We start from the raw sequence: 16,688 nt of genomic DNA, 5'->3' as shown, positions 1-16,688 counted from the left end.
AAAGAGTGTTTGTTTAACGAAAAGCTGGAAAGAGAGCGGACTCGAAGAACTAGAAGAAGGAGCAATAAATAAAGTTTAACAATGCAATTAAAGTAGGAGGCCTGAAAAGTGCTCGTTTTATAGATTGGTGTTTTTATATCAGAGGAGTTCCTTAGTCTAGTTCGGCCGTGAGAAATAAAGTTTGTGAAACTTTGTACATCAAGGTGAATATGATTAAATAAGCTCTTATAAAAGAATAGTGAGTCTTTCAGTTCTCTGTCGTAGGTAAGAGGGAGTAAGTCCAGGGCAATAAGTCTATTTCTATTGGACATCTCGCCAATCCGCGTTTGTAAGATCCATTAAATAAGCTCTTATAAAAGAATAGCGAGTCTTTCAGTTCTCTGTCGTAGGTAAGAGGGAGTAAGTCCAGGGCAATAAGTCTATTTCTATTGGACATCTCGCCAATCCGCGTTTGTAAGATCCATCTGGTAGCGCGCCGCGCTGCACTCGCTCGACTTGTGCCTTTAGAGAAACCTGAGAAGGCGACCAGACTTTAGTAGCGTAGCAGAGTTGACTTGACTAGCGATAAGTATAGCGTGCGCCGGGTAGACACGCCAATTAGTAAGGAACATGTCTGCTTCAGAAACCTAGGGAGCTTGTTGGCTTTAGCGGTGATGGTGTGTATGTGAGAGTGCCAAGACAACGTACACGTAATTGTAACTCCTAGATCTTTTTCCGCAGACACTCGCACAAGTTTTGTTTGTTGTTTAGGGTGTATTCGTAAATCAGGGGGGGGTTTCTTCCGCGTCACAGTAAGTGTTTTGCATTTCGAGGTGTTGAAGTTGATGTTATTTTCCTTTGACCAGTCATTCAAGTTTGCTAGAGTGGTCTGCAGAGACAGGCAATCGCTGACGGAGCTGACGTTTTTATACAGCTTGGTGTCATCAGCGTATAACGCTGCCCTCACTTCGCCTACAGTTTCACCCAGGAGATCGTTAATAAAGATCGTGAACAATAATGGCCCTAACAGGCTCCCTTGCGGAACGCTGGGAGTAACCGGGGCCCACTGCGATGCGACGCTGTCCAAAACCACCCTTTGAGCTCGACAGGAAACGTATGACTGACTGCCGTCATGCCCACGTAAAACAAAGAGGTGAACAGTGCGAAGTTTCCTTCCCGAAACTCAAAACTAGGCATATAGGGCGACTAACAACCCAAAAATTATCGGAAATAGGAGAGGGAAGAAGTTTCCCGAACGTATTTTTTCGTCTGTTCTATAACTGGAAAACTATAACTGGTTCAGCGATTATATCAAATACAGCGATTATATCAAACATTCTTAACTTGGTGAAAACTAAATAACGCAAGACATTTGAGCGAGGAGGGGCATGGCTAAGGTGATCGTGGGTCACGCACTCTCTGTCTCGTCACTCCTGACAAAAAACAAAGATAACTGAAATTCTCCGAAGCTGTTTAAGAATTATGAACACTAAAAATAGGTTATTTAAAACATCACGTTATAGACTCAACGCGAAACCTTTTGACGGCATCATAGGGCGGGCAGATTATTCTACTACGCTTTGTACAAACAAAACACATCGCCCATTGTTTCGCTATGCGGATATGCCCCGCTAATAAAATGCTAATCCTTGTCTCGGCAGGCAGTCATCCATCAGATTTAGGTACACGTCATTTAACAACAATAGCTTAGCATAAAAAATTCACCATGCGGAGCATGTTTCGAATTCGTGTTGGGTAATTCATAACATTATATTCCTCTCTGAATACCGCTTTTATTTTAGATTTCAACAACTCGTTTGAATTTTAAGCCATGTTTATGCTTTCACGAAATCGGCAACTGATCGTAATTCTATTTTTGATTTTCGATTTTGGACGATCTGTGCATTCCTCTCACACAAATCTTCATAGAATACATAGAGATAAAATTCATGAAAAACTGCTGCGAAGAACGTTGATCTCGCTGGGCAAGGTTGTGGACTTCTTCGCAAAGGAGTACAAAAAGTTTAATATCGACGGGATTTTTGGTCTTCAGGCACTCGATGGTAAGTAATGATATCTATCTAACATAATAGAATTGGCTAACCAAACTTTTAAGAACTACAAATATTTTTAAAGGATCAAATGAATTCAGCCTGAGTAAAGGGTCGTCAGATGAATACTCACATTAAGCCTTCGGGCTCCGCATCGGTGACTTCGATACTAGTTAGTAATGATAGTGATTACGTAGTGTGGGTCATCGTTTAAGCTTTATTAAAGCAGCACAGATTTGCTATCTTAATTTAAGATTTAAGCGGTGACGTATACCTGTAAGCTTACATGAATTCGTGCCGACAATGCCGGTTCTAATCACAGGAAAATTCAATTTTGCTACTATGGTAAACATAGACTACGTAAATTAATCACAGTTCAGCTTGCACTTGTCAGAAATCGCAAAAATTGTTTTTCATTCAGAGATTTTAATTTAAATAGGAGATAACGAGAAGCTCTGAATATCGCATCACCGCAAAAAGCACCGATAAACACCATGTCACTGCACAAAAAGTTGACAAAACACCAACACCGCAAAACTTTTACACCCAAGCATGATTTACAAACACAACCGGACACAAATTGCGAATCCATACGACAAAATTGCATGAACTGCGAATAAAGCCGATGTACAGCCAATAATCTAGGTCTGTTCGTATCGGTTCCTCTATCAATATGGTGATTTCAAGAGCCTTTTTTGAAGTTCGTAACCCTTCTTTAAAATTCTGAGCTATTGGCATATTCGCGATTTTTGCCTCCTAAATTAACCAAATTTAGGGTCGGGGAGGATCCTCGAAACAAAAGATTAAAACAGCGCAAGTGTGTCAATGTTACACCGTAAAAATAATACGGCATGAAAAATGAGTAATTCCAAAAAAACGCAAATCCAAACCTCTTCCGCTTTGAGATGAATTTACGATGTTCCGAATCAGAGTAAGTATAAACATATTTATTTACGTATTTCAGTGAGGGTGGGTGAAAGGCAGTTCCCTATTACCATAAGCGGCATAAGCAGAAGCCCAAACAAAAAGAAGATTGTGTAAAAGCGGTTGTTTCATAAAGAGAACGACTCGGATACAATCAGAAGTATAAGAAAATGATCCTGTGTGCTTGTGTGAAGACTTTTCCTAACTGCTGGTGGGTCAAATTTTGTGCCTGCTGGACCACATGGGAGTTAACGGCCATGTAGCATACAATTTAGCGAAGAAATGACGACTCTTGTGTTTACACTTCATTCTCCGCCACTGGCGAAAGGTAGTCGTGCTAATGTCAACATCAAGGAACCCTACCTCAATAAATCAAATAGATAGGGTCAAAGGGTCGCTTTCAGTTTTTGATCAAAATGAGTATTTTTTTTTAAAGGAATTCTTCAGGACTTACTAATCAAGGTGGAAACCAGTCGTATTCAAATACCCAAGAGAACATTCCAGGTATTGACACGTCTGCACCACAAAGCGAAGCTTGTTTCCAGTAAATCACAGCCCTACTTACGAGCCTCGGACCCAGATTACTACAGGCTCGGTTTCGTAGCTAGGCATGCTTGGCTGTTCCAGAGAGAGTTCCGGAATCTCAACACCAGTCTCTCCCAGATTAAACCACAAGACGTTGAAAATGGGCATTTTGACATGCACACTATGGACCGGTGTATCTCGGAATTAATTGGGGACCAGATGTCTGGTGCGAAACCTTGTAACATCACCGACGAATGCTGGAATTTCGTTCAAAGTGAGAACACAACAGGCTACATGACAACTCACCAAGCTCTCTATTTGATGGTTGGAGAAATCAAAGGTAATTTGATCCCATTTTCGGGTTCTTGCCATTGTCTGACAACAAACAACCACTGTAGTCGACCTCTGCTTGCTGTAAATTAATCTACAAAATTGTGGCAAAACTGACCATCACTTTCATCTATCAAAGAAAACACTTCCGTGACTTTCAACTGACTTCAGGTGACTCTTATTTGACTTTAATGCTGACTCTTTCTCTAACTATCACGTTAGTCCATCGCTGTCTCCATAACAACAGACAGTTTCACTTCCAGGCCCCGGTTGTTCAAAACTGGGTTAAGGTAACCCAGGGTTAGTGTGAAATTTGATTTCAGGTCTGAAAACTTTAAGAGAAAATTCAGGTCAAATCTTTTTGCTTGCAATTTGATCATTGGATGTTCTAAAAAGAATAATGAAAATTTTCCCTAAAAGACTTTTGAACAAAGAAATAAAGAAAGCTGGATTAAAATTTAACCCTGGGTTAGGGCTAATCGGCCTTTGAACAACCGGGGCCAGAACATTACTCTCTTAACTGGACGATCACAGCACCTCGATCATATAGTTTTAGGTTGGTTCCAAGTTAAGGATCAATTTATCATTTCCTAAAGAACAGTGACCAGCATAAGTCTATAAAACCTTCCTGTGGCTTTTTTTTTTTTTTTCACTTTTTCTCAATGATTCGTCCAAATATATAAAGCTCTAGCTAGACAATTTGGTTCAGGGATTAGTAGTTTCGCCTTTCTTGGTAAGAAAAAGAAAGTGATTCGAATAGCACGATTACAGAGACACTGGACCATAACCAAATATCAAACACATGCTGGTAAGAGCATATAAATTTTAACCGCCGACTTTTATCTTTGCTCAGGTTGTCTACCTAATATCACAAAGCTCCTATCCAGTTCACAGAAAGAAGGAGAAAGGACTATCGAAATTATATTTGAAACACTTTGTGCAAGCATCTATAAACAAATGAGATGGAGGGAAATTGTCTTCCGGAGAAAGCACCAGTCAAAGCATGCTGATGATAAAGATCTGTACATGGAACAATGTTACGTATGCGGGATCTTGGGATACCATCAACAATTTCTTTCACTTGATAGACTTTCAGCTGTTTTAGATTGGCAGCTCCCTCCTGGTTGCTATGGTAACAGTGAAAGTCCCAAAGGCGGGCACCGAGGCACAGAAGACAGCAACGTTTATAGGGAGCAATGGGACCACGAAGATCTCAATGATGATGATTTCAATGATGGATTCGGGTACTAAAGAACTGAATGCACTTTACATTCCTAATGACTAGTGACGCAAGCTAACACTTTTTTTTATCACTCACATCTCTTTATCATCATCTTCTCTAACGCGATATTGTATATCATACCCTTTACTTGTAGCCTAAATCCGACGAGGGACCTTGATGAACGAATAACTAGAGATCGTTCAAGTAACGGTTTACCAGGTGAGTTTCACATGTCTTGGTTATCTCTTCGGGGGCTGTCCATTTCGTTACTGTCTCCCATTAACGAACTGCTAACCAAATATGTACTATGTATTTTATATTAAGGTGGATGTCAGAGGCACATTACAGGTGTGGCAACAGGTCTACTGGGTGTCTACCTGAAGTGGCTATTGATGGAGCCACCTCTCACTCCGGCACATCATCATTAAAGGAACCGAATAAGTAATTAACAAATAGAGAAGCGTTTAATTTGCTCTGTTCTGTTTTAAAGTACGCGGGAAGCGGCTAGAGCTGTTTACAAACCTTTGTTTGATTCCTCTGTTGCTATTTGCCGGACCACTTAATAAACAAAAAATAAGAAAATTAGAGAGAAGTTCGGGAAATGGTCGGACATAGTACAATTTGGCGGATGGCGTGATAGCTTTTAAGCTCTCTCGCTCTATGTCCTATACTCTAATGGAGCACGCTGTTTCAACCAACGACAGCGCGCGTTATATGCGAACTTTATTTTATACAGTGATGGTCACAACTTTTCAAAAATTCATGTTTATTGTACCCAAAACAAAAAAAAGAAGTGAGCTTGAATAAATAAAATAAAATTAAACACACGGGGTTGCCTGCTTGGTAAACCCTTGGGGGTACAGGATGAGTTGGTTGTCTTGCCTTTTTCCCGCCTCCAGGTCCCCTCGGTGTCGAGAGAACTGATCACGGAGACTGAAGTCAGAACGACATCCTGGTGCAATCTAGTAATGTCACCATCACCATATCGATTCCAAAGCAATGAAGAACATCCACTTGTCAAAAAATTCCTGAATTGCATAGTTTGTTAAAATTTAAACCATTTTTACCCAGAAGTAGCAGTACAGTCTGATCGTCTAGGGGAGGGTAGTCCTGAAGGGTCTGTTGTTGTCCGTACCAATGACAAACGTGTCAAAAACCTGAGTGGGAGTCATGAACAGAGTTAAGTGAGGAGTTGTGTCTGCCGTGTGTTTCGAGTATTTCCGAAAATAATTTGGCCCGAAGTTATGGGCTGCAAGAATCAAATGGCGTAAACAGTGAAAGTTCCCAAGACGTAAACTTAAAACATTCGAGGACAAACAACTACAAACTAATACGGGAACAATACTTTTCAGTACTTTTCTCAGCCACGTCCACCTGAGGGGCTCACTCATTTCATGACGCATCGGTTGTACTTTAGATAGAGTGAGTCAAGTAACATTCAGGCGTAAATTTCCCGTTCATTCGAGTTTATTTAGTTTCAAAATTTTTCCTTCAATTGCGGTTTTTACGGCTTTGATTTCTTTTGATGATAGAAATCGGTGGGAGGCCACCTCGATCGGAAGCTCTAAGCTTTCAATCATTTCTTAATGAAAAGTTGATCAGGAATTTCAGATAATATTTCAAACTTTCCACTAAATCGCGAAAGCCATGTTCATCCAAATTTAAATTTCGCTTTTTCATCGGTTATTGTCTTAATAATAATAAATTTTATACTTATAACGTGCATATACATCCATTTACTTATGCTCATCAGATCATATGCGCGCAAACAAGCAAACGAATATTTCAGATAAACATAAAGTGCTTGAAAAATCCCAACTGGCAGAAGGCATGAGGAGTTGAATTCGGGGCGACCGAGAACAATTCCAATGAGATGTAGGGTGAAGAGCTTTGACCCGGGACTACCAAATTACAAGTCCAGCGCCCTTATAACTCGGCGACGCCGCCTCCAGATTGGAGGCATTAAGAAATCTTGTATGTTCTTGTGAACGAAAGATATTATCCATTCTGATCGAACATTTTGTGAGTCCTCACTAACTCTTAGTAAGCTGATAATGCGACTTTCTCCACAAAGGATGGCAGCGGACAGTCGGTCGTCCGGGAAAACATGATATTCCTTTAGAAGGTATTTAAGAGCCACTTTTCCAATTTCAGCGAGGATATCTTTCAAATCTTCAACTTGGTGGTAGTCAGGAGGAAAATATTTCCCTTTGTTATGATCCAAAACATACTAGAAAATCGCTTGATGTATATTCACCCTCATCACCCGACGGTCCTTCACTTCCCTCGTCTGATGTACCTTCACTTAACGTTTCTTGAAAATCTTGAAGGAGCAACTCTCTGCGATCCCGACCAGCTGCGTCCAAACAGCCGTGTCCAGATATTTCTTCGTTCTCCTTTGTACAGTTATCGCTATAACTGGTGGCATTTGGCTGTTCAATTTCTTCATCTATTCCTCCATCATACCTGAATCGTTTGGCTTCAGAACTAGCTTCTCTTTAGTAATTTCGTCAAGTTCATCTCAGTCCTTAATTACCCACCTTACCCACCCTACCCATAATCCTCCACGTTACTGATCTGTAAAAAAATTACATATATATGCTAAACATCAGCTTTTGGTGCCAGTAACATTAGGGTTAACTTTTATCTACATCAACTTCTCGTCAACAAATTTCAATGTAAAAAACATTAAAAAAGAACTGCCCTTGTCCTACGATCAATTCATGTCATTAATTATAAACAAAATTCTCTTACATATTTTGCAAAATGCGCATGGAATTATTTGTAATTTTGTTTCATAGTGATTTGTAAATAATCAAGACTTGTTTCAGTAGCTGTCTATACGCCAGTACACCAGTCGATTGTTTTACTTGTTACATAAACTAAAATATCACCAAAGATATGTTGTTTATTAAAGTGAACCTACGCAGACATGTAGGAGACATGGCAACAGCAGCATCAGAGATCTAGAATTCAAACATGTTAAGGATAGTCTAAAATAATGTTTCCATGTAAGCGAAAGAGAAGGCAAAGATACATGTTATCAACGAAATTGAAACGTAATTTTCCTCAGTAGTGCAATAAGTGTGCTCGCCAAATACTGTCTTTATTCCCCCCCACTTCCCCCCCCCCCCTCCCCCCAAAATCCAATCAAATTTACGTACACAGATACTGAAAGATATAACAAAACCTATTGATGTACACATACGTGACAGCTTTGACTATTTTTGAAAACAATCCACATGCATATGTAAAGACCAAATGCTCTTTTTGACGCTTAGTCGGAGACACCCTGGTACTAGCTCCAATCTCCATACACGATCAAGTCAGTCGGTGTGACATATCAGCCGGTCTGGGCACGAGGAACAATATTTACTCATTCACGCTTGCATACCTGCACGTGGTATAAATCACCATGGAGTGGAACCAGGCTCAATTTAATTTAACGGCTATTGGATTTTGACTACAACAGAGTTTAAATAGTGTTTAGCAATCACTTTCTGTCATTTAGGGTTTTTACGAGGATTGGAAGAGCTTCGGTGGTGCGCGGGTGTGCTGGATCTGTGTGAGAGGCGATCGAAAAACTATGATCGTTAATTCAAGTTTTTTGCTGTCAACGATTTTGTTGATATTTTATTGGGGATCGGTGCTTCCTTTTGATCAAAGAAACAATGCTATGACGGAAGAAGTCATCTCTGCTTTAGACAGAGTCCTCGACTTTTATGAACGAGACTACAAGAGTATCAATTTGGATGGAATCTTCGGCCTTCGAGTCGCGCAAGGTGAGCTGAACATCGACCAAATAAGTGATATTTGGTTTGATTGATCTTTTTACCAACAATGAATGCTTGTCTATGTAGTTGTGTATTAACAACGTGTTTCTTTTATTTACTGCTGGCTTACACCGAATTAAAATAAATGTAAAAGACCTTTATGTGATTCGAAAGTACACTTACATTTTGACGACATTCGATTTCGTCGTGAAAGATCGCGAAACAATCTCACAACCCACTCTGTGCGATACATCAAAAACGAGGGAGAGCATTTGGTGGTACATCCGAATACCACCTGAGAATTTGACAAATAGCGCAGTATTTCTTTTGGTGTTTATTTAAGCCTCTCAATAGCAATCGAAACGAAATAACAGAGATATACATGGGTAAAAAAACTCGTTTAGTGAGATGTAATAATTATGTAGCACATCCGATTTTTTTCACCTTAAAAATTTGGTTTTTGGATATCGGGAGAAGCAAAGTTTGTTCAGTTGGTATGGTTTATTTTTCAGTATCTAAGATTACAGCTTTCGTAGATAATGAATTGAAAGAGGTTCCTGCAGCTGAGCCATCACAGAGAGCTGCATATATTTACTTAGGATACCGCCTTTTGTTGATTCTTGAATAAATGTCTTATATATGATACTGCAAAATGATAGCCGAATTCACCCTCACTTTTGTTCTACTTTGAAAAGACTTGAAGGTAAATTTGAACCCTCTTTTTTTTATTGTGGACAAATGACACATTACAGTATAAGGTATGTTTTCACTGTGTTTCAACTGTGAGCTATTCATAAGCTAAGAGATTTCATTTTCCATTATGATTATACTGCCCAAGATAATACATCACCAGTTGCTGTGAGGCTGTCAATGCCATCATCTTCTTTATTAAAAAAATGTCCTAATATATTTAAAATGTTACTTAAAATTTCATAACTTGATATACACCACAGGGCAGCTCAGCTTGAGCTATTGGATCTCACAAAGTTATTGATATTTACATTTTAATTATATATTACTTTTCTACGTGAAATTTTAGCTTGACTTTTTCCATCACACCTGTTTGTGAATTTAAACTCCCACAATCACAATTTTCTTTAAAACAGCTTCCCACTGTTTATACCAACTATTGATAATGATTATTATTTCCTCTGGGCCTGAAAAGGAAGTCAATTTTTGAACATGGCCTGACCTCTTTCAGGCATAAAATATGGCCTGAACTCAGCAGAGGATAATTTGTGTTTTGATTCTTATCTTGTAAATGTATGCTAAGCATCATGAACTGATGTCTCAATCTTGTTCGCCTTGGTGATTGAACTGAGTTGATCATTAGTTTAATTAGTTTTAGTTTATACACTATAGAGACCAGTTCAAAGCACACACCAAATCAAACATTCTTGCAGGTATAATATGCAAAAGATTACAAAACCAAGTGGTAAAGACAATTGCCAAGGCCAAGATGGATTATGTGAGGAATGAGATCTCCAAATATATGAATAATCCAAGGAAGCTCTGGAAAACTCTCAAGAGAACTGTTCCAGCTAAATCTGCACCCTCCAATCTTTCATTTGTTGAGCTGGAAGATAAAAGTGTTTGTGATCCTACGGAAATAGCCAACGCCTTCAATAAACATTTTACTAATATCCAACAAAACACAGATACAGTTATCCCAGTAGTGGATACTAACAAACAAAATCAACGACTCACTGATTTTGTAGAAAATCGCATCAATAATTCAACCATATTCCACATCCCACAAATTAGTTTGAAACAGGTGGTTGAAGATCTTAAGCAAATTCCTGATAATAAAGCCACAGGACTTGATGGAATTGGAATTAAACCCTTACAGGTAGCTTTGAATGCTGTCACTTCTTCTCTGACTCACATCTACAATTAGCACTATGACCAGCAAATGATCATTTCTTGCAAGTGGCACTAGATTATGGAACAATAAAGACAGTGCCACTAGGGGTCTCACTTCCCTTTGTAAATTTAAAAATCAACTATACAAGAAATACATAGATCGGAAATCCAGAGTTGATAATTTTTACTACAAGCAGAAATTTTTAATTAATTTTTAATTTTTAATTGTATTTTTACTTAGTATTTTTGCTATTTGAATTTGAAGTTTTAGAGGACCACAATGAGAACTATTGGTTCTACCAGTAATTGTGTTATGCAATAAAGTTGTTATTATTATTATTATCTTACCATCATGATGGTAACTACAACTCTCCTTTAGAAAAGCTAAGCCTTAGCTGTAGAACATCCAAAACTTGTGGTTATCAAACACTGTAGGTTGAAATTTAGATCCAGTCAAAATCCTTAATTCTTAGAGCATCAATTGGTAGAAATGTTCAGGAGACAGTGAGGGATACTGATATCATAATAGAGATCCTAGGAAGGGAAGGGGGAAAGGGTGGGAGGTTGGCCATACTTTACTGTGTTGCTGGCTGTTAAAATGTTGCATCTTGATGTTGAAATGTTTTGTTTTTGTTGTTTCTAGGAGCTCTCCTCTCAATTATTAAGGATGTGCAAGACGGCCAACTAAGAGTTGAGGACAATGTGCTGAATCGGGTGAAAGAACTTTACAATAAAGCATCTCAAATTGCTGGCCATGCTCTGCCATATTTGCAACGCGCAGCACCCGAATACTTTGAGAAATTTAGGAAACAAGTTGCTGATCCATGGTTGAACTTTAAACCATTCACCGGCAAAGAGCTGATTAAAAAGGAGTATAATCCAGAGATTAAAAGAACTGCAATTGACTTTGATGAGAGTACCAGTGATGAGTGCATGAGTGGATTGACTGGCACCGGATCTGATGGTAATCAACCATGTCATATCTCTGACAAATGTTGGGATCTGATAAGTGCAGAAGGAACACATGGCTATGCCTTAACACATCAAGCTCTGTTTTTTCAGCTAGGGGAAATTCAAGGTAGGTTTAAAAAGGACAGTGGGAAGAGGAATGTTAAATAAAGAAAGTGAAGAAGATTTAATTCAGGCAAGGTTATTCTACAGCTTGTACTGGTCAGCACCCTTTAGGACAACCAAAAACATTGCACATGACTTTGGGTTTTCTTAGGCCTCGCATAACTAAGTGGAAAATTGCAACTGCAGCAGTGTTTCTCATACTCTTTGGTCTTCATACTTTCCCTAATCTTGTCCATCTAATTTTTGATTGCAACAAAACTAGTTTGATGCCTGCTATCTATGGTTGACAGGTAATTTTTTTTACAGACAACCACATCCAGTTAACTTTGATTAATGTGGAGTGTTTATGTTTGGATAATTATTTGAATGAAGAAATCACAGAATACTTTTATCTCTTTTTTTGTTGATACTTGTAGGTTTTCTCTCGAGTGGAAGTTACTTCATCTTCATTTCTATTCTTTCAAGCAGTAGAACAAAGCAATCTCCATGTCAACTTTGAAAGATGTTTAGGGGATTCTTATCATTATTAATCCAATTCCTCCCTTTGCACAGTTGCTAATAACTTGGCTGTTTATCTGGACAATAATTATTATCCAGATAGGTGAAACAAAGTTTTGACTGAAGTTGGATTTTACAGCTCTCCTGTAGACATTTGTGGATTTTTCTCATTACACAAACTCAGGGGTGTGCTGCTCACTTACTTCCTACCTCAGTGGTTGTGAATAGACTCCATTTGGTAGTGGTGTATCAGTGTATGAGTCAATACTACTTACAGCGTTTTTCCTATTACCTGCTGCATCTGGATGCAATTCCTGGCTCTATGAACCTCTAAGACCCAAACCCTATGCTCATGTACTGTTTAAGATGAGTGTCATCATTCAAAAGATGTTACACTTTACCTCTATTTCAACTGCCTTGAAATTATTTCTTAGTTAGTGGCAGAATGACATTACTGAGTAGACTGTCTCTAATTGCAGGTTGTACACCAGTATTACTAAAACGTCTGGAACAATCCAACATAAAAGGAGGGCTAAAGGGAATTTACAATCGAATCTGTTCTGACATGTACCCTGAGATGTTGGCAATAGAGCAGAAAAGAACATTGGATGAGAATAATTATCATAGGGACTTGTTCATGGAGCAAGCCATGGTGTGCAGTTCCATGGGTTATGGTGACTTTCTGTCTGCTGAACGGCTCAAGAAGATTCTGAGTTGGCAGAGGGGAGATGGGTGTTTTGGTCAGATGACAAATGGAAAAGATGAGGATGAAACTAAACAGTTTTCAGATGTTGAATTAAATCAACAAACAAATTCCCAAAGTGACTTTGAGGGGTATACTGACATGAATGGTGGTTCAGAGAGGAGTAATCTATCTCCATTTGGGAATTTCAAGAAGAGTCTTGAGTATGAGTACTCACAGTTGCGAAGGTAATTTACTGTAGATGCATTGTTGAAACCACTTATGTAAGAGAATGAATAAGCTATGCATAAGCTAGATAGATAATTTAGATAGATAGATAGATAGTTTTATTGACTAAAAACATAGCAGCCATCGGCTGAATTACGTCTAGCTTACAAGTACTAATATTATAAAGCTATGCATACTAATACTGTATAATTATATAAGCCATGCATAAGTCCTCCACTAGTAGTTGTAAAGGGCTGGGCAGGAATGCTGGCAACAGTCAAGATAAAAACAATGTTAGTTACAATTAATGCTGAGAAATCTCTAACACTTTTAACAACACCTTCAGCTGGTAAAAATAATGACATTTTCTTTGTCAATAGGTGCCTCTTCATAGAGCTTATAAATTAACTGCTGTAAAACAAAAATCACCTTTTGGAGAACAAACCAATTTAAGTCCAGTCTCTAGTGACTTAGTAACCTACCATCAATAATTTTGGTTTCTTTTCAGAAAACCTTTAAGTATGAGGACAATGCGGTCATTGTTGGTAGAGAAGGAACTTCAAGGTAACTTTAGTTTTGCTGAAGGATGGATTCAAATTGGAATCCAATTTTTCCATATTCATCATTAACAGCAAAGTGGTTTCAAAATATGACATGGAATTGAAAGTACACAATATTTACATCCTTTACAACTCAGTAACTGAGAAAAAATTTATGACATTTGTTTGAATAGTGTACATGTCAATAAAAATTCTTTCAGACTATAATTTCTTTGATGAATGAATTAACCCTTTAACTCTCAGATCAAATTTGTAATTCTCCTTACTGTCAATCATACAATTCTTATAATGTCTGTTTAGAGAATTTAGTGTTGAATCAACTAATTGTCTCCAACTTGAAATTTTTCTTTTTTATATCACTTATCTGGTTGATATTCTATTGATATTGCAAGGAGAAATTCTGTCTTGGTCACTCATGGGAGTTAAAGGGTTAAGGGGTTCTATTAAATCATCTTCAAATTTTATTATTTTTATTTATGGTTATAACTGTCTTTAGAGAGCATGAAATGGGAATATATTTCTCTTAAGTTTTTATCTGGTTGTTTCAATACTAGTTTGTTATCTCTGCAGATGGGTGTTTTTCACATGTCACTGGTGTTGCTGTAGGCTTATTGGGAGTGTACTTGCGCTGGCTGTTGTACTCTCAACAAAAACCATTCCAGAGTAATGTTGTTTTGGAGACTAAAGGATCATTTAAAAATTCTTTTCCAAGCAAAAACAGAGAGGTGTACATCAATGATAACTTAGTTGATGTTATTGCACTGAAAGAGGAGCAATTGCAAAAGCGTCAAAAAATGAAACAGGATCATAAGCAATCTGCCCATCTCGTGCAAAGACGTAAGGCTGCTATGCTAGATAAAAATGAATTACACTTTGTGCAGAACATGGATGAGAGGGTAGGAACTGGTTTTTTAAATGGGAGAATGTTTGTATTTGGGGGTATTTTGTTTATTGTAGCACTAATACTAGTCAAGGGTGTCAAAAAGATGCCAAATGTGCTCAAAGTCTTTTCACATATTCCAAAGAAAAGTGCACATGTTATTTAAGTTCTAGAATATGCAGAAATTACTGTGAACTAATTTCACATGCAACATGTAAGCAGTTAGTAGTGAGATATTTTGAATGTGAACCATTTCCTTCTTTATGGCAAGCACCCTTAAGGACAGGACTTGTCAAAATGTTACAAAAGTTGAAAACTTTCAACGTTATGTTCACAATTGCTCCCAAAGAGGTGGGTGTCCACTTTGAGTATTAAGAGAAAAAAAAAATTGAATGTTCTCATAGTTTTCTCCATCATCCACTTGGCTAAAGTAGATTACACTGTACATGCAAAGTACAAACAGGCCATATTATTACTACCATGCTGTTAAAAATATGACAATCTCATTGAAGTGCAACTTTCTTACGCCCCAAATGAATTAAAAATCCAGTTATTATATGCCTATTTGAAATTATATTCATCTTACATTCATGTGATATCACAACAAAACCTCAAAGGCCCTTGGACATGTCTATTTTGACACATAAAGGGTTAGTCTGTTGGTGTTCTCATAGCATGTCATTCTTTCATTGGGTAATAAACGACAACTGCATTTTGTTAAAGAAAAGTTAAATTTCTCTATGATGGGAAGAAAAGTGTTAGAAGTCTTAGATATAATATTAAAAATTCCATTATGGTTCATCTTTGTCTTTGTATTGATTACCATCTTTGGTCACCCTTCCTACATACAATGGCCAGGTTTACAGTGTTGGGCAAGTTTTTTTTTTTTTTTTGCAGTAAAAGGCTTGGAAGCAACAAATTATGACCTAAAATCTAAAACAAAAGAATTGTTGCAGGATCTCACTTTACCATTACACTTGCCTAGGAAAATAATGAAATATATGGTTGTCTCATAATCTATTAAATCATCCCATGGGAGTGGGAGAGGTCTAAATTTTGCCAACTCATTTAGCTGTGTCAGAGTAGACAGTTACTTAATTTCAGGGATGGACCTTCTAAATTTTGAGGGGTTGCAATCCCCTGAAACCTTTCATCCCCTTCCCCTCTGTTTACTAATAATGATGCTAAACAGAGATAATGATAATGATAATAACAATATGGGTAATAAAAGAATCAATAATTATTCCGGAGAATGATTTAAAAAGTGAAGTTTAAGCAAGGAAATGTTGCCAATCCTTAACTTGCTCAAGAACGAAACAGACCATTTCCATATTTTATTCGATACATAATGATGTATGTAAGTATTTAGCGAGTGTAAGCAACTGGAATCGGTGTCATTCTACATTATTGTCGTTGGTTTCCTTATTTGAACGTAGGGTGCGGGAATATAAGCACAACCCAATAGCATAATTTGTCCGCTAAAGACAATTTTGGGGTTTAAGACACTTTCAATGTGTTGCGTTAGATGTTATCGCGTAACTCTGTCGACTGTTTTCGGGGTTTCTTCTGTCTCTCGATCTGGTGGTAGAAACTTCATACAATAAGTGTTTTTGCCAGAAGAGAATTGTGCCAACGGCTGTTTCTGGGAAACACAATTAGATCTCTTGTCTAATCCCAGTTAGAAACGGAAAACTGAAAGATGTAATTGGGGTCGAATCTCTCAATAACTAATCTTAATACAGGCACCCCCATCACGTTTTACATGAGGGGGGTTTTTCCCCGACGAGATTTGTCTTTCCGTTCAGTATTCATTTTCATTCCTTCTCAGAGCCCTCAAGGCCGAACTGCTGGTTGATATTGGCCCATAAGAAGTTTTAGATGCTTCAGCCTGAATTCGCCAACTTTGATCGAGCTTTTTGTCTTGCTGCCACAGGTCGTGGCCATGCATGGCTGTACGTGCTCCGGCCCTTTCAGTTTTGAGAGGGTGGATTCACCTCCGGCGAATGTGAAATAAGCCACGTTCGCGAAGTTGCGTACACAAATGGTGCTGAAGTTGCATAGCTGGTCGAAGCAATTGCAATTACGAGCCTGTATGACGT

The 16,688-nt window shown here is 38.1% G+C and overlaps 2 protein-coding genes across 2 annotated transcripts; both read left to right on the top strand.

The window, feature by feature from the left end:
* Positions 1-1,735: 1,735 nt before the first annotated feature.
* On the top strand, positions 1,736-5,824 carry LOC131784825 (UPF0764 protein C16orf89 homolog). The gene is made up of 5 exons (XM_059101656.2): positions 1,736-2,042; positions 3,391-3,819; positions 4,663-5,053; positions 5,186-5,250; positions 5,356-5,824. The coding sequence occupies exons 1-5, from the start codon at positions 1,811-1,813 to the stop codon at positions 5,457-5,459; spliced, it is 1,221 nt and encodes a 406-aa protein (XP_058957639.2). The 5' UTR covers positions 1,736-1,810; the 3' UTR covers positions 5,460-5,824.
* A 2,619-nt stretch (positions 5,825-8,443) lies between these two features.
* Positions 8,444-15,388, top strand: LOC131784813 (UPF0764 protein C16orf89 homolog). Its single transcript, XM_059101644.2, has 5 exons — positions 8,444-8,813; positions 11,311-11,745; positions 12,719-13,169; positions 13,658-13,713; positions 14,280-15,388. The coding sequence occupies exons 1-5, from the start codon at positions 8,618-8,620 to the stop codon at positions 14,753-14,755; spliced, it is 1,614 nt and encodes a 537-aa protein (XP_058957627.2). The 5' UTR covers positions 8,444-8,617; the 3' UTR covers positions 14,756-15,388.
* The last annotated feature ends 1,300 nt before the right edge of the window (positions 15,389-16,688 follow it).

The sequence above is a fragment of the Pocillopora verrucosa genome, chromosome 7 (assembly GCF_036669915.1).
Source record: "Pocillopora verrucosa isolate sample1 chromosome 7, ASM3666991v2, whole genome shotgun sequence".
In the NCBI taxonomy this organism is placed as follows: Eukaryota; Metazoa; Cnidaria; class Anthozoa; order Scleractinia; family Pocilloporidae; genus Pocillopora; species Pocillopora verrucosa.
Note: the sequence above shows the minus strand (reverse complement) of the source record. Positions and strands in the feature narration are given on the sequence as shown.